Source organism: Oncorhynchus nerka, linkage group LG10 (assembly GCF_034236695.1).
Source record: "Oncorhynchus nerka isolate Pitt River linkage group LG10, Oner_Uvic_2.0, whole genome shotgun sequence".
Taxonomy (NCBI): Eukaryota; Metazoa; Chordata; class Actinopteri; order Salmoniformes; family Salmonidae; genus Oncorhynchus; species Oncorhynchus nerka.
Window position 1 is genome coordinate 90,648,133 of NC_088405.1, and position 21,963 is coordinate 90,670,095.

Below are 21,963 nucleotides of genomic sequence, written 5' to 3' on the forward strand. Positions count from 1 at the left end.
GTAGCTCAAACTGTCCCTGAGAAGGTTCTAGTTTAAAGTAGTTAAAAATACATTTCTTCAAACACTAATATCAAGCTTAGAAGTGGAAGAAGAGAGAGGGGAGGAGGGGTTAGGGGGAGGAGGAGGGGGAGGACGATGGGGAGGAGAAGGGGAGAGGGAGGGGGAGAGGAGGAGGAGATGGAGGAGGAGGGGGAGGGGAGGACGAGGGGAGAGGAGGAGAGGAGGAGGAGGGGAAGGAGGGGGACGAGGGGGAGAGGAGGAGGAGGACGAGGAGGAGGACGAGGGGGAAGAGGAGGACGAGGAGGAGGGGAAGGAGGGGGACGAGGGGGGGAGAGGAGGAGGAGGACGAGGACGAGGAGGAGGACGGGGGAAGAGGAGGACGAGGGGAAGAGGAGGAGGAGGAGGGGAGGGAGGGGGGAGGAGGAGAGGAGGAGGAGGGGAAGGAGGGGGACGAGGGGGAAAGGAGGAGGAGGACGAGGACGAGGACGAGGACGGGGAAGAGGAGGATGAGGGGGAGAGGAGGAGGAGGACGAGGACGAGGAGGAGGAGGAGGACGGGGAGGGGAGGACGAGGGGGAGGAGGAGGAGGAGGAGAAGAAGAAGACAATAACAGTTACAGCCATGCATTGTGTCGTGATGCAGTGAAGCATGTGCAGCTATGGTGTGTGTCTGCACCGTGACAGTGCAGCATCTCTCTGAGGGAGAGGGACTGACAGAGAGAACAGAGCGGGAGCAGAGCGGGAGCAGAGCGGGACAGAGCAGAGGGGGAGCAGAGGGGAGCAGAGCGGGAGCAGAGGGGGAGCAGAGCGGGAGCAGAGGGGGAGCAGAGCGGGGGAGCAGAGGGGGAGCAGAGCGGGAGCAGAGGGGGAGCAGAGGGGGAGCAGAGCGGGAGCAGAGCGGGAGCAGAGCGGGAGCAGAGGGGGAGCAGAGCGGGAGCAGAGCGGGAGCAGAGGGGAGCAGAGCGGGAGCAGAGGGGGTCTTCACTGAAGCCTATAAACCTACAGGTCCTGAAATGAACAACGCTTTTACAAAGAGATTAATAATATTGCTGTCATCGTGTTGAATTCCAGCCTGATCGCTGAAAGATCGATTCCACTCTCATTTTAATTTGTAATTATAAACTAATCATCACAGTAATAATAATGGCCCAAGTTTATGCCAATGATTTAATCCCACTTCCGGGAAGGAAGTGTGTATTGCATCACTGGTCAGACGTGCATAATAAGTGTCAGAATGACATTAGTAGCGGTGACATGGGGTCAGAGTTCAGGTGCTGTGTTCCACACCGCCCCAGTCAGTCTGAGGAGGAGAATTAGCCTGAGGCTAACGATAACCCAAGGCTAACACAGACAACCGGATGGACGGATGTGCTCTGCTGCTCTCTCACTAGCTAGACTCCCAGGAGGGCATGTCCTGACCAAGTTCCTCTTTAAAAGGGGAGAGCCTCAAGTCATAGACATCTTATCCACACGACACAGCGGATAAAAACACACATCTTCATCCCCTGCTGAGACTAGACACACGTGTAACAGACTGACAGGGAAACATCTACTTAGACGAAGACATAACTGACAGGGTGTTCGTTTCCTAATGTCTCCCACATAGCAACTAGACTTGTCTTCTTTTTTTTTTTTAACTAGACAAATCGGTTAAGAACCAATTCTTAATTTACAACGACAGGCTAGCCCGGCCAAACCCGGACAACGCTGGGCCAATTGTGCACCGCCCAATCATGGCCAGATGTGATGCAACCTGGATTCAAACTAGGGACAGTAGTGACACCTCTTGCACTGAGATGCAGTGTCTTAGACCGCTGTGCCACTCAGGAGCACGTATTTGTCTTGTCGAGGGAGGTAGGGTAACACTCCTCCCAAACTGTAGAGAAATGTGTCAGCACAGCGACCTCGCGTCATCGGGACAGCTCTCCCTGAGAGAGAACCCCTGAATGCAGTCGCAACACTACCTCGACATCTGGTTGGCGTTCATTTGCTTCGGTTTCTTGAAAACACAAACTTTGGTTTCCTTTCTTTAATGCCTCTGCAGTACATTTTTATGAAAGGGCCAAGGACCAAGGGTCAAGGGCCAAGGACCAAGGGCCAAGGACCAAGGGTCAAGGGTCAAGGGCCAAGGACCAAGGACCAAGAGCCAAGGACCAAGGACCAAGGACCAAGGGCCAAGGACCAAGGATCAAGGACCAAGGACCAAGGGCCAAGGGCCAAAAGTCAAGGGCCAAGGACCAAGCCCTAAATGTGCTTTGCTTTGTGTAGAGTAGACTCTACTAGCTGGGGCTGTTATTGTTGTACGGCTGCTACTGAAGTCTCTGTTGTTCTGAGTGTGTTGTTCTGAGTGTGTTGTTCTGAGTGTGTTGTTCTGAGTGTGTTGTTCTGAATGTGTTGTTCTGAGTGTGTTGTTCTGAGTGTGTTGTTCTGAGTGTGTTGTTCTGAGTGTGTTGTTCTGAGTGTGTTGTTCTGTGTGTGTTTGTCTGAGTGTGTTGTTCTGTGTGTGTTGTTCTGTTTGTGTTTGTGTGTTTGTCTGAGTGTGTTGTTCTGAGTGTGTTGTTCTGTTTGTGTTTGTGTGTTTGTCTGAGTGTGTTGTTCTGTTTGTGTTGTTCTGTGTGTGTTTGTCTGAGTGTGTTGTTCTGTGTGTGTTTGTCTGAGTGTGTTGTTCTGTGTGTGTTTGTCTGAGTGTGTTGTTCTGTTTGTGTCTGAGTGTGCTGTTCTGTGTGTGTTTGAGTGTGTTGTTCTGTGTGTGTGTTTTCTGTGTCCTCTATAAACAGGCATGCATGAGGCAGCGCCAGGCCTTGTTTGTTGTTGTTAGGGCTTCTGCTGTGCGTTGCCGGGGGCAATGCAGACGGTGTGTGTGGCCATGGAACAGGCCGGCCAGGCAGAGGGCGAATAACAATGCTCCTCTCGGCGGGACGCTAGCGCTCTCTTCCTGGAGCGCTGGGGGGGATGTCCAACAGGAACTGTGTGGAGGGCCACACAGACACACACAATCTCAGAGATGACATCAATCGCAACCATGATGTCACCACCACATACAAACAGGGTGTTCTGAAACCCTGGAGGACAGGCTATCCTGACACTCTGACCTGGAGGACAGGCTATCCTGACATTGTGACCTGGAGGACAGGTTATCCTGACACTCTGACCTGGAGGACAGGCTATCCTGACATTGTGACCTGGAGGACAGGCTATCCTGACACTCTGACCTGGAGGACAGGCTATCCTGACACTCTGACCTGGAGGACAGGCTATCCTGACACTCTGACCTGGAGGACAGGCTATCCTGACACTGTGACCTGGAGGACAGGCTATCCTAACATTGTGACCTGGAGGACAGGCTATCCTGACACTGTGACCTGGAGGACAGGCTATCCTGACACTGTGACCTGGAGGACAGGCTATCCTGACACTCTGACCTGGAGGACAGGCTATCCTGACACTCTGACCTGGAGGACAGGCTATCCTGACACTCTGACCTGGAGGACAGGCTATCCTGACACTCTGACCTGGAGGACAGGCTATCCTGACACTCTGACCTGGAGGACAGGCTATCCTGACACTCTGACCTGGAGGACAGGCTATCCTGACACTCTGACCTGGAGGACAGGCTATCCTGACATTGTGACCTGGAGGACAGGCTATCCTGACATTGTGACCTGGAGGACAGGCTATCCTGACATTGTGACCTGGAGGACAGGCTATCCAGACATTGTGACCTGGAGGACAGGCTATCCTGACATTGTGACCTGGAGGACAGGCTATCCTGATGTTGTGACCTGGAGGACAGGCTATCCTGACACTGTGACCTGGAGGACAGGCTATCCTGACATTGTGACCTGGAGGACAGGCTGTCCTGACATTGACAGAGATATACAGCCCCAGGCTCCAAGATGAGGGCACACTGTCCTCGTCTCTATTCCTGTCTCTATCGCTGTCTCTGTAGCTATCCTTGTCCCTGTCTCTATTGCTGTCCCTGTCCCTGTCTCTATCCCTGTCCCTGTCTCTATCCCTGTCCCTGTCTCTATCCCTGTCCCTGTCTCTATCCCTGTCCCTGTCTCTATCCCTGTCCCTGTCTCTATCCCTGTCCCTGTCCCTGTATCTATCCCTGTCCCTGTCTCTATCCCTGTCCCTGTCTCTATCCCTGTCCCTGTCTCTATCCCTGTCCCTGTCTCTATCCCTATCCCTGTCCCTGTCTCTATCCCTGTCCCTGTTTCTATCCCTGTCCCTGTCCCTGTCTCTATTGCTGTCCCTGTCCCTGTCTCTATCCCTGTCCCTGTCTCTATCTCCATCCCTGCCTCTATCCCTGTCCCTGTCCCTGTATCTGTCTCTATCCCTGTCTCTATCCCTCTCCTTGTCTCTATCCCTGTCTCTATCCCTGTCTCTATCCCTGTCCCTGTCTCTATCCCTGTCTCGGTCTCTATCCCTGTCTCGGTCTCTATCCCTGTCCCTGTCTCTATCCCTGTCTCTGTCTCTATCCCTGTCCCTGTCTCTATCCCTGTCCCTGTCTCTATCCCTATCCCTGTCCCTGTCTCTGTCTCTATCTCTTTCTCTATCCCTGTCCCTGTCTATATCCCTGTCCCAGTCTCTATCCCTGTCCCTGTCTCTGTCTCTATCCCTGTCTCTATCCCTGTCCCTGTCTCTATCCCTGTCTCGGTCTCTATCCCTGTCTCTGTCTCTATCCCTGTCTCTGTCTCTATTCCTGTCCCTGTCTCTATCCCTGTCTCTATCCCTGTCCCTGTCTTTGTCTCTATCCATGTTACTGTCTCTATCCCTGTCCCTGTCCCTGTCTCTATCCCTGTCCCTGTCTCTATCGCTGTCCCTGTCTCTATCCCTGTCCCTTTCTCTATCCCTGTCCCTGTCTCTATCCCTGGCCCTATCTCTATCCCAGTCCTTATCCCTGTCCCTCTATCTATCTCTGTCGCTATCTCTCTCTCTCTGTCTCTCTGTCTCTCTGTCTCTCTGTCTCTCTGTCGTCATTGTCTCTGTCCCTGTGCCTGCCCATATCTACAGAAATGCGTCCCAAACAGTCAGAATGACAAACCCAAGACTGGATGAGGCTGGATTCATTTGGATCACCATGTCTCCTGTGGTATTGCTGCAACTCCCCTACCCAGAAACCCAGAGCAAAACGAAGAGCATAAAGAAAAGGGAAATGAAAGAGTGTTTCTTTGGTAGTTATCTCCCTAGCTGGCTGGCTTCATAATCTGTCGTCACCACAGAGAGCTGCTGTGGAGCTGGGAGAGAGGAGGAGGAGAGGAGAGGAGAGGAGAGGAGAGGAGAGGAGAGGAGAGGAGAGGAGAGGAAAGGAAAGGAAAGGAAAGGAAAGGAAAGGAAAGGAAAGGAAAGGAAAGGAAAGGAAAGGAAATGAGAGGAGAGGAGAGGAGAGGAGAGGAGAGGAGAGGAGAGAGAGAGAGAGAGAGAGAGAAGAGAGAGGAGAGAAGAGAAAGGAGAGAGGAGAGAGGAGAAAGGAGAGAGGAGAGAGGAGAGAGGAGATAGGAGAGAGGAGATAGGAGATAGGAGAGAGAGGAGAGGAGAGGAGAGGAGAGGAGAGGAGAGGAGAGGAGAGGAGAGAGGAGAGAGGAGAGAGGAGAGAGGAGAGAGAGAGGAGAGAGAGGAGAGAGGAGAGAGGAGAGAGGAGAGGAGAGGAGAGGAGAGGAGGAGGAGAGGAGAGGAGAGGAGAGAGGAGAGGGAGAGGAGAGAGGAGAGGAGAGGAGAGAGGAGAGAGGAGAGGAGAGGAGAGGAGAGGAGAGGAGAGGAGAGGAGAGGAGAGGAGGAGAGGAGAGGAGGAGAGAGGAGAGAGAGAGAGGAGAGAGAGAGGAGAGGAGAGGAGAGAGGAGAGAGAGGGAGGAGAGAGAGAGAGAGAGAGAGAGGAGAGAGAGGGAGGAGAGAGAGAGAGGAGAGAGAGGAGGAGAGAAGAGAGAGGAGAGAAGAGAGAGGAGAGAGAGGGAGAGAGGGGAGAGATGAGAGAGGAGAGAGGAGAGAAGAGAGAGGAGAGAGAGGGAGGAGAGAGGAGAGAAGAGAGAGGAGAGAGAGGGAGGAGAGAGGAGAGAGAGAGAGAGAGAGGAGAGAGAGGGAGGAGAGAGAGGGAGGATAGAGAGGGAGGAGAGAGAGGGAGGAGAGAGAGGGAGGAGAGAGAGGGAGGATAGCTCTAGGATCTGTCCCCCAGCAGCTGGCTGCACCACAGCCAAACCTGTTTAAGAGCTGCCTCGCTGCCAGAGGAAATCAATGGTGTGAACGTTAGGGCTATACAGCCAATAACACAGAGAGGGAGACCACTAGGCAGGCAAGGAGGAAGGATACTAGGCAGGCAGGGAGGAAGGTCACTAGGCAGGCAAGGAGGAAGGTCACTAGGCAGGCAGGGAGGGACACCACTAGTCAGGGAGGGAGGAAGGTCACTAGGCAGGCAGGGAGGAAGGTCACTAGGCAGGCAGGGATGTACACCACTAGGCAGGAGGGAGGAAGGTCACTAGGCAGGCAGGGAGGAAGGTCACTAGGCAGGCAGGGAGGAAGGATACTAGGCAGGCAGGGAGGAAGGTCACTAGGCAGGCAAGGAGGAAGGACACTAGGCAGGCAGGGAGGAAGGTCACTAGGCAGGCAGGGAGGAAGGTCACTAGGCAGGCAGGGAGGGACACCCCTAGGCAGGCAAGGAGGAAGGTCACTAGGCAGGCAGGGAGGGACACCACTAGGCAGGCAGGGAGGAAGGTCACTAGGCAGGCAGGGAGGGACACCCCTAGGCAGGCAGGGAGGAAGGTCACTAGGCAGGCAGGGAGGGACACCACTAGGCAGGCAGGGAGGAAGGTCACTAGGCAGGCAGGGAGGGACACCACTAGGCAGGGAGGGAGGGAGACCACTAGGCAGGGAGGGAGACCACTAGGCAGGGAGGGAGACCACTTGGCAGGGAGGGAGGGAGACCCCTAGTCAGGGAGGGAGACCCCTAGTCAGGGAGGGAGACCCCTAGTCAGGGAGGGAGACCACTAGTGGGGAGGGAGACCACTAGTCAGGGAGGGAGACCACTAGTTAGGGAGGGAGGGAGACCATTAGTCAGGGAGGGAGGGAGACCACTAGTCAGGGAGGGAGGGAGGGAGGCCACTAGTCAGAGAGAGAGGGAGACCACTAGGCAAGGAGGGAGACCACTAGGCAGGGAGGGAAGGAGACCACCACATCACTACCAGGCAAGATTTTTATTTATTTAAATGTAACCTTTACTTAACTAGGTCCTTGTTAACCTGCACATACTGATTACTGCATTCCTACAAATTAGCACTCAATTAATGCACAGATACAGATATTCAAATATCAAGGTAGTTTGACACCACTAATTAAGAGCGAACAAAATGTTTTGATTTGAAATAAGCTGGAGTGTGGGTAAGAATGGGTTCCAGACATGGAATAGAGATGTTGCTGAGCAGGCTCTAGTGAGAGATGTCTTAGAGAGAGCTGCCTCCTTCAAATCACCCCAGGCCCCAGCACCTTACCCCCCCAGCCACAAGCCTCAAGCCACCCCACAAACCCATACACATTCACACACACACACACACACACACACGAACACACACACACACACACACACACACACACACACACGAACACACACACACGAACACACACACACGTTGCCCCTAGTGGGTTATGGCACGTCTCTGATGTGAACCTGAACGGTGGGATTGGAGAGGAGAAATGAATCATTCAACACGGTAAGAGACTGTTAAAGCCGAGGAACATTTTAACGGTTGGCTGGAGGCCTGAAATACACTAACTAAACCTCCTTCCACCCAACCTCAGGAATCCCAGCTACGCACCCCGAAGTAGAGAGGAAAATATCAATGCATACAAGAGGTGTTGCTTCCAGAGAGATTTAGGTACATTACTGGGATGTGTAATTTATGTTACAGTCATTCCTGGCTTCTGTCAACACTTCCATCATCTGCTTCCAGAGTACTTAGAAAACAAGAGCCCTACCAGACTAACAGCCCTACCAGACTAACAGTCCTACCAGACTAACAGCCCTACCAGACTAACAACCCTACCAGACTAACAGCCCTACCAGACTAACAGCCCTACCAGACTAACAGCCCTACCAGACTAACAGCCCTACCAGACTAACAGCCCTACCAGACTAACAACCCTACCAGACTAACAGCCCTACCAGACTAACAGTACTACCAGACTAACAGCCCTACCAGACTAACAGCCCGACCAGACTAACAACCCTACCAGACTAACAGCCCTACCAGACTAACAGCACTACCAGACTAACAGCCCTACCAGACTAACAGCCCTGCCAGACTAACAGCCCTACCAGACTAACAACCCTACCAGACGAACAGCCCTAACAGACTAACAGTCCTACCAGACTAACAGCCCTACCAGACTAACAGCCCTACCAGACTAACAACCCTACCAGACTAACAACCCTACCAGACTAACAGCCCTACCAGACTAACAGCCCTAACAGTACTACCAGATCAGACTAACAACCCTAACAACCCTACTAACAGAGCCCTACCAGACTAACTAACAGCCCTACCAGACTAACAACCCTACCAGCCCTACCAGACTAACAGCCCTACCAGACTAACAGCCCTACCAGACTAACAGCCCTATCAGACTAACAACCCTACCAGACTAATAACACTACCAGACTAACAGCCCTACCAGGCTAACAGCCCTACCAGACTAACAACCCTACCAGACTAACAACACTACCAGACTAACAACACTACCAGACTAACAGCCCTACCAGAATAAATTGGTCTGGAGAAGCAGCACAGTGACAATGACATAAGCATTTAGGTTCTATTTCACAGGCAATTCACCAGGCTCAGGTGGGAAGCACAGTGTTGAGACAGAAAAACAACCAGGACACCTTTCACCAATCTTCCTGTGTTCGGACGAGGTGAACTCAATGCCCCCCAAAACACACACACACACACACACACACACACACACACACACACACACACACACACACACACACACACAACACACACACACACACACACACACACACACACACACACTTCAGGAAGTGAAACCAGGCTGTGGAGTGTTTTGAGTGCAGCGGCGTGGCGTAGCGACACTCTCTCCTCCAGCGCCCGTGGCTCCCTGGGACGTGGTGCGGGAGGCTTGGACTCAGCCATCCGTTAATTCAGACAAGGTCTGCGTTTTTATTTGGATGCTGCTATTAATAATTAAGTGATGCATGGCTGGCATATTTCTCCCTCCTCCTCTCTCACCCCCTCTCTCCTCCTCTCTCACCTCCTCCCTCCTCCTCTCTCACCTCCTCCCTCCTCTTCTCTCACCTCCTCCCTTCTCCTCTCTTACCTCCTTCCTCCTTCTCTCTCCCCTCCTCCCTCCTCTTCTCTCACCTCCTCCCTTCTCCTCTCTTACCTCCTTCCTCCTTCTCTCTCCCCTCCTCCCTCCTCCTCTCTCAACTCCTCCCTCCTCCTCTCTCACATCCTCCCTCCTCCTCTCTCACATCCTCCCTCCTCCTCTCTCACATCCTCCCTCCTCGTCTCTCATCTCCTCCCTCCTCGTCTCTCATCTCCTCCCTCCTTCTCACCCACACAGATGCTTTTACCCATTTTACCCATGGTGCCTGATTACAGCTGAGTGTTAACATGGTGCCTGATTACAGCTGAGTGTTAACGTGGTGCCTGATTACAGCTGAGTGTTAACGTGGTGCCTGATTACAGCTGAGTGTTATCGTGGTGCCTGATTACAGCTGAGTGTTAACGTGGTGCCTATTACAGCTGAGTGTTATCGTGGTGCCTGATTACAGCTGAGTGTTAGCGTGTGTGCCTGAGTGACGTTACAGCTGAGTGTTAACGTGGTGCCTGATTACAGCTGAGTGTTAGCATGGTGCCTGATTACAGCTGAGTGTTAACGTGGTGCCTATATACAGCTGAGTGTTAATGTGGTGCCTGTATACAACTGAGTGTTAACGTGGTGCCTGATTACAGCTGAGTGTTAACGTGGTGCCTGATTACAGCTGAGTGTTAACGTGGTGCCTATATACAACTGAGTGTTAACGTGGTGCCTGATTACAGCTGAGTGTTAACGTGGTGCCTATATACAGCTGAGTGTTAATGTGGTGCCTGTATACAACTGAGTGTTAACGTGGTGCCTGTATACAACTGAGTGTTAACGTGGTGCCTGATTACAGCTGAGTGTTAACATGGTGCCTGATTACAGCTGAGTGTTAACGTGGTGCCTGATTACAGCTGAGTGTTAACGTGGTGCCTGATTACAGATGAGTGTTAACGTGGTGCCTGATTACAGATGAGTGTTAACATGGTGCATGTATACAGCTGAGTGTTAACGTGGTGCCTGTTTACAGCTGAGTGTTAACGTGGTGCCTGATTACAGCTGAGTGTTAACATGGTGCCTGATTACAGATGAGTGTTAACGTGGTGCCTGATTACAGCTGAGTGTTAACGTGGTGCCTGATTACAGCTGAGTGTTAACATGGTGCCTGATTACAGCTGAGTGTTAACGTGGTACCTGATTACAGCTGAGTGTTAACATGGTGCCTGATTACAGATGAGTGTTAACATGGTGCCTGATAACAGATGAGTGTTAACATGGTGCCTGTATACAGCTGAGTGTTAACATGGTGCCTGTATACAGCTGAGTGTTAACGTGGTGCCTGATTACAGCTGAGTGTTAACATGGTGCCTGATTACAGCTGAGTGTTAACGTGGTGCCTGATCACAGCTGAGTGTTAACATGGTGCCTGATTACAGCTGAGTGTTAACATGGTGCATGTATACAGCTGAGTGTTAACGTGGTGCCTGATTACAGCTGAGTGTTAACGTGGTGCCTGATTACAGCTGAGTGTTAACGTGGTGCCTGATTACAGCTGAGTGTTAACGTGGTGCCTGATTACAGCTGAGTGTTAACGTGGTGCCTGATTACAGCTGAGTGTTAACGTGGTGCCTGATTACAGCTGAGTGTTAACGTGGTGCCTGATTACAGCTGAGTGTTAACGTGGTGCCTGATTACAGCTGAGTGTTAACGTGGTGCCTGATTACAGCTGAGTGTTAACGTGGTACCTGATTACAGCTGAGTGTTAACGTGGTGCCTGATCACAGCTGAGTGTTAACATGGTGCCTGATTACAGCTGAGTGTTAACATGGTGCATGTATACAGCTGAGTGTTAACGTGGTGCCTGTAACACAAATATTTAGTAAACACAACACATCAGTGTTACATAAACACTTAATGGTTAATATTGTTCAATGTATTTGATCATTTGCCATGATAATCCACTTTGGCAGTCATTGTGGAGCACAGTGCTCAGCCCACCAGCAGTAACAGGGTGTAGAATCAGTCATTGTGGAGCACAGTGCTCAGCCCACCAGCAGTAACAGGGTGTAGAATCAGTCATTGTGGAGCACAGTGCTCAGCCCACCAGCAGTAACAGGGTGTAGAATCAGTCATTGTGGAGCACAGTGCTCAGCCCACCAGCAGTAACAGGGTGTAGAATCAGTCATTGTGGAGCACAGTGCTCAGCCCACCAGCAGTAACAGGGTGTAGAATCAGTCATTGTGGAGCACAGTGCTCAGCCCACCAGCAGTAACAGGGTGTAGAATCAGTCATTGTGGAGCACAGTGCTCAGCCCACCAGCAGTAACAGGGTGTAGAATCAGTCATTGTGGAGCACAGTGCTCAGCCCACCAGCAGTAACAGGGTGTAGAATCAGTCATTGTGGAGCACAGTGCTCAGCCCACCAGCAGTAACAGGGTGTAGAATCAGTCATTGTGGAGCACAGTGCTCAGCCCACCAGCAGTAACAGGGTGTAGAATCAGTCATTGTGGAGCACAGTGCTCAGCCCACCAGCAGTAACAGGATGTAGAATCAGTCATTGTGGAGCACAGTACTCAGCCCACCAGCAGTAAAAGGATGTAGAATCAGTCATTGTGGAGCACAGTGCTCAGCCCACCAGCAGTAACAGGATGTAGAATCAGTCATTGTGGAGCACAGTGCTCAGACCACCAGCAGTAAAAGGATGTAGAATCAGTCATTGTGGAGCACAGTGCTCAGCCCACCAGCAGTAACAGGATGTAGAATCAGTCATTGTGGAGCACAGTGCTCAGACCACCAGCAGTAACAGGATGTAGAATCAGTCATTGTGGAGCACAGTGCTCAGACCACCAGCAGTAACAGGATGTAGAATCAGTCATTGTGGAGCACAGTGCTCAGACCACCAGCAGTAACAGGATGTAGAATCAGTCATTGCAGGACGCTACATTGCAGGCCTCTGTCATTAAGAGCGGTAATGGGGAATGGGTGGTCTCATCATTGAATATGAATTTGCCTGACGGTTTGATATTCGTTCATCATGATCCAGTACACAATACTAATATCAAAGTATACACTACTTTTCTTTCTTCAAACATGCAACATTGTGTAAAATAATCATACAAATGTTGAATTAACCACAGCCCTGTAAAAACAGAGCCAAGTGGCAAGTTATTGCAAGAACAAAACAAATATTTAGTTATTATAAAATTAACTTACTAAACAAATATTGTTAAAATTAAAGCTGAAATATCTAAGGTTTGTTTTTGAGCCTTTTACTTTCGGTTTTGTACACCAGCTTCAAACAGCTGAAAATATAATATTTTTGGTTTATTGAAAAGATTTTTCACAGCAGTTTAAATGGAACAATGATTCTCTACTCTTGTTTTTGTCACTTAAACTGAAATTAGATGAGCTTCTCAAATTTTAGCATCCAGGAAATGGAGGAGCGATTTCTGCATAATGCACCTTTAAGTTAATGAAATCACAGTGTTCTCTCTCTCTCTCTGGTTCTCCTCATGTAATATACAATCTGTGCAACACACTACGTTGGATCAGAACCCTAGAGGTTTTCCTTCACTGAACCAACATGGTCCCATATAGAACCCTGCATGGTGTCATTTATGAATAGCTACTACTATTAAATTGTAATAATTTGAGCAAAAAATATAATTGAATGAACAATTAAATAATGGACAAAATAATACCAGCATATGTTTTTTGAATTTATTGTTGTTATATGCAAACATAGTTTGGAAAAGTGCGTTGGTGGCCAGGGAAGAATCTCTTAGTTTAAATGACGGCCCACATCAACTCTATCTGACTTCTTTACAATACAATACAATATTTTTACCTTTATTTAACTAGGCAAGTCAGTTAAGAACAAATTCTTATTTTCAATGACGGCCTACCCGGGGACAGTGGGTTAACTGCCTGTTCAAGGGCAGAATGACAGATTTGTACCTTGTCAACTCGGGAATTTGAACTTGCAACCTTTTCGGTTACTAGTCCAACACTCTAACCACTAGGTTACCTGCCTCTAACCACTAGGCTACCTGCCTCCAACCACTAGGCTACCTGCCTCCAACCACTAGGCTACCTGCCTCCAACCACTAGGCTACCTGCCTCCAACCACTAGGCTACCTGCCTCTAACTACTAGGCTACATGCCTCTAACCACTAGGCTACCCTGCTACCCCGAATATATTTTGTCCAATAGTTAGTGAGCAGTGCTCCGTTCTAACACCCCTAAACAGCAGACCGCACACATACAGTTGAGACGAGCACAGGTTCAGGCTGCGGTGCAGCTCCCCTGAATAGAGAGCATGTTGTTGTGGCTTAAGAGCCTTGCTCAAGGGCCCAACGGTACGGGAACGGTTTGAAGATGTGAACCCAACAGTCCAACTCCTTAGTCGCTGGGCTACATGTATGACTGTTTCCAGAGAAGAAGAAAAGTGCTAAATAATGAGTTCATCTGTCAAAATGCTACGCAGGCGAAATGATTATGTTGTTGAAGAACAACTTACGAGCAGTTTTTTAAAAGTTTTTTTTACCTTTATTTAACTAGGCAAGTCAGTTAAGAACAAATTCTTATTTTCAATGACAGCCTAGGAACAGTGGGTTACCTGCCTGTTCAGGGGCAGAAAGACAGATTTGTACCTTGTCAGCTCGGGGATTTGAACTTGCAACCTTCCGGTTACTAGTCCAACGCTCTAACCACTGCAGCAACCACAAGAGAGATCCTTTGATTCTAATAGTTCTGGGTAAGTGCCAGACTGAGCAAAACATAGACAGATTACTAGTCACGTAATGACTACTAGGCTATTAAATCACCAATGTTTCTTGTACATCATTTATACATTAGGGTTGGGCTGATATATGATTCGTTTGAATATTGGGATATTTCACATTAACAATATATCGTGATGTGCAAGACTATACTCTATTTGAACTTTACCAATCAAAACCGTACAGTTTCATCAGTAAGGATGTATCAACATGTTAAATTGAAGTCAACATGAATTAACTACGCCTTGTTTTTTTCACCATACTAAGGTTATTTCATCAGAATGTGACTTGAATATCATAAATACGCAACAACAAACAAAAAGATCTCGCCATTAACGGTGCAAAACGATTATTTCGGATACGGAAATACTTTAGTCAGCAAGTCTCCTAATGCCACGACTCCCACCGAGGTCGGCTCCTCTCCTTGTTCGAGCGGCGTTCGGCGTCACCGATCTTCTAGTCATCACTGATCCATTTTTCATTTTCCATTGGTTTTGTCTGACATACTAAAAATAAAATAAGCAATTAGCTAATTGCCAATGTCAGGCTAGTAGTAGTTATATTTGGCGTATCCCCATAATAAAAAATAACTTTTATTTTAAAGAGTTTGTAAAGTGGCGAATTAAAGTAGCCTATCTTTTTCTATTTAGCTAGCTAAGTTAGTTTACCACAAACATGCTTAAATTCTAATGATGGTTCAACTTTATTTATCTAGCCTATAGTTTATCATATGACTACGACTTCATAAATTCAATTAAAGAGTCAACCTTGCTTACCGTAATACATTGAGAAAGAATGTGCTTATTGGTAGGCTACTTGCATGTTCAATCACCTTCCTCTTCCATTGTCATCACTGAGCGGCAGGTAGCCTAGTGGTTAGAGCATTGGTCTCATAACCCTAGATCAAATCCCCAAGCTCACAGGGTAAAAAAAAAATGTCATTCTGCCCCTGAACAGGCAGTTAACCCACTGTTCCCCAGTAGGCCGTCATTGTAAATAAGAATGTGTTCTTAACTGACTTGCCTAGTTAAATAAAGATTAAATAATAAATGACGGAATGGATTGACAGTTGCTACGAGAATGGCAGTTAAATACTGATTTGACCAAAGGGTTCTATATATAACCCCTATTTATCTAAGAGCGTATGATTTTATTAAACACAGTATTTCCTTTTGCTTCCAGCTAGCATTTAGTTTGTAACAGCACAGGTTTGTATGAACCTTGCTGTTGACCACTCAGACCTCTGCAACAATGTCGCAAAGAGAGAGAGAGAGAGAGAGAGAGAGAGAGAGAGAGAGAGAGAGAGAGAGAGAGAGAGAGAGAGAGAGGGAGAGAGAGAGAGACAGAGAGAGAGAGAAAGAGAGACAGAGAGAGAAAGAGAGAGAGAGACAGAGAGAGAGAGAGAGAAAGAGAGAGAGAGACAGAGAGAGAGAGAGAGAGAGAGAGAGAGAGAGAGACAGAGAGAGAGAAGAGAGAGAGACAGAGAGAGAAAGAGAAAGAGAGAGACAGAGAGAGAAAGAGAAAGAGAGAGACAGAGAGAGAAAGAGAAAGAGAAAGAGAGAGAAAGAGAAAGAGAAAGAGAGAGAGAAGAGAGAGAGAGAGAGAGAGAGAGAGAGAGAGAGAGAGAGAGAGAGAGAGAGAGAGAGAGAGAGAGAGACAGAGAGAGAGAGAGAGAGACAGAGAGAGACAGAGAGAGACAGAGAGAGAGACAGAGAGAGAGAGAGAGAGAGAGAGAGAGAGAGAGAGAGAGAGAGATGGGGGCGAGGGGGTAGCTGGCCCTGTTCTGAATCTGATGCTCTGTAGAGGGAGGCCTGACAGTTTGAAACCAGACAAATATTCAGCTAGTCAATCAGAGTTACCCACAAACCCCCCAGGGTATTCCCTCCTCCAGAAAAGTGAGGGAACAAAAAGAGAGAGAAAGCAGAGTGATATATATAGAGAGAGAGAGAGAGAGAGAGAGAGAGAGAGAGAGAGAGAGAGAGAGAGAGAGAGAGAGAGTGAGATGGGGGGCGAGGGGGGGTAGCTGGCTCCAGGCCCCTGTTCTGAATCTGATGCTCTGTAGTCAGTAACACCTGAGGCCTGAGCATTAACACCAACACCAGGGCCATGTCAGCAGCACTGCCCACTGGCTCCAACTGTCCTCTCCTCACCACCAAACACTCAGTACTCATACAGTAACCAGCTCTCCAACAGGAGCAATACAGCCCTTACTAACACTGGGTTTAAACACTACAGGTTATAAGATATATACACCATACTGGTCAGTACAACCCCCATACTGGTTAGTACAACTACCATACTGGTCAATACAACCACCATACTGGTCAGTACAACCACCATACTGGTCAGTAAAACCACCATACTGGTCAGTACAACCACCATACTGGTCAGTAAAACCACCATACTGGTCAGTACAACCACCATACTGGTCAGTACAACCACCATACTGGTCAGTAAAACCACCATACTGGTCAGTACAACCACCATACTGGTCAGTAAAACCACCATACTGGTCAGTACAACCACCATACTGGTCAGTACAACCACCATACTGGTCAGTAAAACCACCATACTGAACAGTACAACCCCCATACTGGTCAGTACAACCACCATACTGGTTAGTACAACCACCATACTGGTCAGTAAAACCACCATACTGGTCAGTAAAACCACCATACTGGTCAGTACAACCACCATACTGGTTAGTACAACCACCATACTGGTCAGTAAAACCACTTGTTGCAAAGAGATTCCACTACTTTTCTTCCAGAAAGAAATACACCAAACCAATCAAATCTGTCTTTTTTCTGGGTTCTATGTTTTTATTTGTCTGTTTATTCCTCGTATTCATTTCCAGGGGGGATATGTGGGTCTCCATTGTGTGGTGGTGAGTGGCAGACAGACAGTGACAGCCCCCCCCATCCCATCCCCCCTCCCCAGTCACACTACGTCCTCTTCGTCACAGACAGGCCAGGCAGCCCTCATATTCCCAGAGGTCCAGCCATCCCCTGGCCCACGCTGTCACTCACAGCCTGGTCAGTCCATTTAGGCCAGGCCGTGTGACCACCCTGGCCCTGTGACTAGTGGACCGGGACAGGACCGCCATCGGTCTGAGGGGCTCTGTCTGTTCAGAGACTGAGACAGTCAACGCGGTGTGAACGGTGAGACAGCTTGCTGCTCCTCCCTAGCCCTGATTTGACGTGCCTGTGGCTATTCCAGTTTAAAACCTGAGAGGTGGACAGGCTCGCAGGCAGGCAAAAAGAGAGGCAGGGAGGCAGGCAGGGAGGCAGGCAGGGAGGCAGGGAGGCAGGCAGGGAGGCAGGCAGGAGGCAGGGAGGCAGGCAGGGAGGCAGGGAGGCACAGAGGCAAAAAGAGAGGCAGGCAGGGAGGCAGGCAGGGAGGCAGGCAGGCACAGAGGCAAAAAGAGAGGCAGGTAGGGAAGCAGGGAGGCAGGCAGGGAAGCAGGTAGGGAGGCAAGGAGGCAGGCAGGGAGGCAGGGAGGCAAAAAGAGAGGCAGGTAGGGAGGCAGGCAGGCAGGGAGGCAGGCAGGCAGGGAAGCAGGGAGGGAGGCAGGGAGGCAGGCAGGGAGGCAAAAAGAGAGGCAGGTAGGGAGGCAGGGAGGCAGGCAGGGAAGCAGGGAGGCAGGCAGGGAAGCAGGTAGGGAGGCAGGGAGGCAGGCAGGGAGGCAAAAAGAGAGGCAGGTAGGCAGGCAGGGAGGCAAAAAGAGAGGCAGGTAGGCAGGCAGGGAGGCAGGCAGGGAGGCAAAAAGAGAGGCAGGTAGGCAGGCAGGGAGGCAGGCAGGGAGGCAAAAGAGAGGCAGGTAGGCAGGCAGGGAGGCAGGCAGGGAAGCAGGGAGGCAGGCAGGGAAGCAGGTAGGGAGGCAGGGAGGCAGGCAGGGAGGCAAAAAGAGAGGCAGGTAGGCAGGCAGGGAGGCAGGCAGGGAGGCAGGCAGGGAGGCAGGGAGGCAAAAAGAGAGGCAGGTAGGGAGGCAGGGAGGCAGGCAGGGAAGCAGGGTGGATTTAAACAGTACATCGATGGGCGGTAGCCATCTAAACGTGTCTCCAGAGGGCTTTTTGAAGGAGGCTGGCCTGTGTGTGAGGTGAGCATGAAAAAGACTGAATGTTAAAGCAACATCAGAGTCCCAGCAGAATGTGTGTCTGCAGAGAAATGCATTATGTTAGGCTTGAGGTAAGAGGAAACAACGTGGTATGTTAAGTTCCTCTCTTAATACAATTATACACACATGCATACACAAACACACTCAAGGCACTCGCAAGCCCACATTATCAGCATACTTTACATTGGTCAGGAGAAAACCAACTCCAGAATGTTTGTGTTGAGAGTCTGTGGGAGTTACCAGGTAAACTCCCGTCTGTTTGCTTTTTAATGACAGTGCTAATGAAACACACACTGCACAGCACTCACTGCCTGGCTGGGTGGTTTGGGGGGCAGTGTGTGTGTGTGTGTGTGTGTGTGTGTGTGTGTGTGTGTGTGTGTGTGTGTGTGTGTGTGTGTGTGTGTGTGTGTGTGTGTGTGTGTGTGTGTGTGTGTGTGTGTGTGTGTCCGGGCCTGGCAGTCTACAGGCAGTGTGGTACACTGTAGCTCATTCATGGCAGGCAGGCTCTGGGGTCAGGCCTGTGGATGGAGGGGTGTGTGGCTGAGACACACTAATGGCCCATGGAGTGAGAGGGCCTCTGTGCTACAGGCACCCAGGGGCCAGAGGCCTCCCAAAACCACAGCTCCATGAGGCTACTTTACCCTTCCCCACCAGTTGGCAGCAGGGAGGGTGGCCTGGAGGGGGGTGGGGCATGGTGAGGAGGCTGGTGGAGGTAGGCCAGCCTGGCCTGTGGGGCACGGTGAGGAGGCTGGTGGAGGGAGGCCGGCCTGGCCTGTTGGGCACGGTGAGGAGGCTGGTGGAGGGAGGCCGGCCGGGAGGGGGCACGGTGAGGAGGCTGGTGGAGGTAGGCTGGCCTGGAGGGGGCACGGTGAGGAGGCTGGTGGAGGGAGGCCGGCCTGGCCTGTGGGGCACGGTAAGGAGGCTGGTGGAGGTAGGCTGGCCTGGGGGGGCACGGTGAGGAGGCTGGGGGAGGGAGGCCGGCCTGGCCTGTGGGGCACGGTGAGGAGGCTGGTGGAGGGAGGGTGGCCTGGAGGGGGCACGGTGAGGAGGCTGGTGGAGGGAGGCCGGCCTGGCCTGTGGGGCACGGTGAGGAGGCTGGTGGAGGGAGGCCGGCCTGGCCTGTGGGGCACGGTGAGGAGGCTGGTGGAGGTAGGCTGGCCTGAAGGGGGGCACGGTGAGGAGGCTGGGGGAGGGAGGCCGGCCTGGCCTGTGGGGCACGGTGAGGAGGCTGGTGGAGGGAGGCCGGCCTGGCCTGTGGGGCACGGTGAGGAGGCTGGTGGAGGTAGGCTGGCCTGGAGGGGGGCACGGTGAGGAAGCTGGTGGAGGGAGGCCGGCCTGGCCTGTGGGGCACGGTGAGGAGGCTGGTGGAGGGAGGTTGGCCTGGCCCGGCCTGGCCTGTGGGGCACGGTGAGGAGGCTGGTGGAGGTAGGCTGGCCTGGAGGGGGGCACCATACAGACTCCTCCACCACTGGACCAGATAGACCCCTCTTTGTAAACATGAGGCACTGCCTTATGACATCACATCCTGTCATCCTTGGGCATGTATCTTGTTGAGACTGTACTTGAATGTTTATTTGAGGAGAATGTTTGAAGTCACCCTTGACTCAGTGAGAGAGCGAGAGAGACCTGGTGTGTGAGAAACTAGAGTGTGTGTGTGTGTGTGTGTGTGTGTGTGTGTGTGTGTGTGTGTGTGTGTGTGTGTGTGTGTGTGTGTGTGTGTGTGTGTGATGGGGGCTGGTCAGTATGAACTGGAGGAAGGGCCCAGAATGATACATCCGCTGAGGGAGAGTTGTTGTCTTTTCACAGATAGATAAGCCATGTGTATGTATACCCGTCCTGCCTGTGTGTCGAGGGACAGAAGGGGGATGGGGAGTGATCCAAGGCCTGGCCCTGTTTGTTGCTTTTAGCGTAAGGTGATCTCTGCCGGAAGGCTGAGGAAGGGAAGGAGGGCAGACGGCAGAGGTTGGCCAGGGTGAGGAGGGGGGGTGGAGGGTGTCAGGACAGGGGGTGAGGGGTGAGGAGGGGGGGTGGAGAGAGGCACATCTGTGTGGAACATGTCCTGTGGCAATGCCGTTTCCCCCCCAACATTCACCGCCCTGGCCTCCTGCCCTCCCTCCCTCCCTCCCTCCCAGCCCCCGTCCCGATCCTTTGTAAAGAGCCGGGCCAATGGGAGGTACAGTCATCTTTGCTCATATAACAGACTCTAACCATCACATTATAGCCTGCAGGACCTCAGAAACTGGACCACACAAACCAGCTCAACTTTCATACAGCAGCCAGCCAGGGAGATCTGGCCTTGAGAAAGGAAAGGCTCTCTATTCAGAAAGAATTAACCAGGAATCGATGTGTGGCTCGCAGTTAAACCCAATTAGCATTGAATGTAAATGTCTGGCTACTTAATGGTAGAACAGGTGCAGTCAGAGACCCTAAATGAGATAAATGAATAAAACATTTCTCTCTCTCTCTCTGTCTCAATCTCTGTCTCTCTGTCTCTCTCTGTCTCTCTCTCTCTCTCTCTCTCTCTCTCTCTCTCTCTCTCTCTCTCTCTCTCTGTCTCTGTCTCTCTCTTTCTCTCTCTTTCTCTCTCTGTCTCTGTCTCTGTCTCTGTCTCTCTCTCTCTCACTACCCTATAAATCTGACACACACGCACGCACGCTCGCTCGCACACACATCACACACAGCGAGAGAGCTGTGAGAGCTGACACAAAGTCAATCGCATGAATAATTCACAGCACTCCTCTTCTCCGAACCACGGCTGACCTTTCCCCGCAGGAAGTGGATTCAAAACACAACAATGGGCCTGGAGCTGGTTCAGAGTAAGGACCATAAAACAGAATAATCCAATCATGGCTAAAACTCATATACCTCATCTATAGCTGTCTTTTTGTTAACGCTCAGTTCAGAATAAATATAACTAAGTCCTCAGAATAAATATAGAAATCTCTAACCAACAACCACAATCGTTCTTATATATCATGATGAACCGTGTCTGACTCAACACACAGGAAACCACTAGTGATGGAGCCCCCGTCATGTCTTCCCACAGGAAACCACTAGTGATGGAGCCCCCGTCATGTCTTCCCACAGGAAACCACTAGTGATGGAGCCCCCGTCATGTCTTCCCACAGGAAACCACTAGTGATGGAGCCCCCGTCATGTCTTCCCACAGGAAACCACTAGTGAAGCCCCCGTCATGTCTTCCCACAGGAAACCACTAGTGATGGAGCCCCGTCATGTCTTCCCACAGGAAACCACTAGTGATGGAGCCCCCATGTCTTCCCACAGGAAACCACTAGTGATGTCTTCTTCCCACAGGAAACCACTAGTGATGGAGCCCCGTCATGTCTTCCCACAGGAAACCACTAGTGATGGAGCCCCGTCATGTCTTCCCGTCATGTCTTGAAACCACTAGTGATGGAGCCCCGTCATGTCTTCCCACAGGAAACCACTAGTGATGGAGCCCCGTCATGTCTTCCCACTAGTGATGGAGGAAACCACTAGTGATGGAGCCCCCGTCATGTCTTCCCACAGGAAACCACTAGTGATGGAGCCCCCGTCATGTCTTCCCACAGGAAACCACTAGTGATGGAGCCCCCGTCATGTCTTCCCACAGGAAACCACTAGTGATGGAGCCCCCGTCATGTCTTCCCACAGGAAACCACTAGTGATGGAGCCCCCGTCATGTCTTCCCATACAGTAGTATTATATGGATGTATACTAGGGTTGAATGGCGGATACCCATTTACCGGGATT

General features: G+C 50.9%; 2 protein-coding genes across 11 annotated transcripts in view; both read right to left on the reverse strand.

Annotated features, from left to right (window-relative positions):
• The window catches only part of LOC115119506 (transcription factor COE1-A-like), a 389,994-nt gene that overhangs the window by 309,749 nt on the left and 58,282 nt on the right, over positions 1-21,963 (reverse strand). The gene's annotated exons all lie outside the window — the stretch shown is intronic.
• LOC135573578 (U1 small nuclear ribonucleoprotein 70 kDa-like) lies at positions 2,813-17,199 on the reverse strand. The gene is made up of 3 exons (XM_065022842.1): positions 17,123-17,199; positions 3,751-4,877; positions 2,813-2,964 (listed from the first exon to the last, which is right to left on the reverse strand). Exons 1-3 carry the CDS (start codon positions 17,197-17,199, stop codon positions 2,813-2,815), a joined length of 1,356 nt encoding a protein of 451 aa, XP_064878914.1.

Bases quoted from the DNA above. Each gene is read 5' to 3' on its own strand.
- LOC135573578 (XM_065022842.1), bottom strand. From the start codon at position 17,199: ATGGCGGTCCTGTCCCGGTCCACTAGTCACAGGGCCAGGGTGGTCACA. The intron at 4,878-17,122 runs GTGAGTGACAGC...GGATAGAGATAG, and splicing joins CTAAATGGACTGACCAGGCT to GGCCAGGGATAGAGACAGGG. The intron at 2,965-3,750 runs GTCACAATGTCA...CCCTCCACACAG, and splicing joins CAGGATAGCCTGTCCTCCAG to TTCCTGTTGGACATCCCCCC.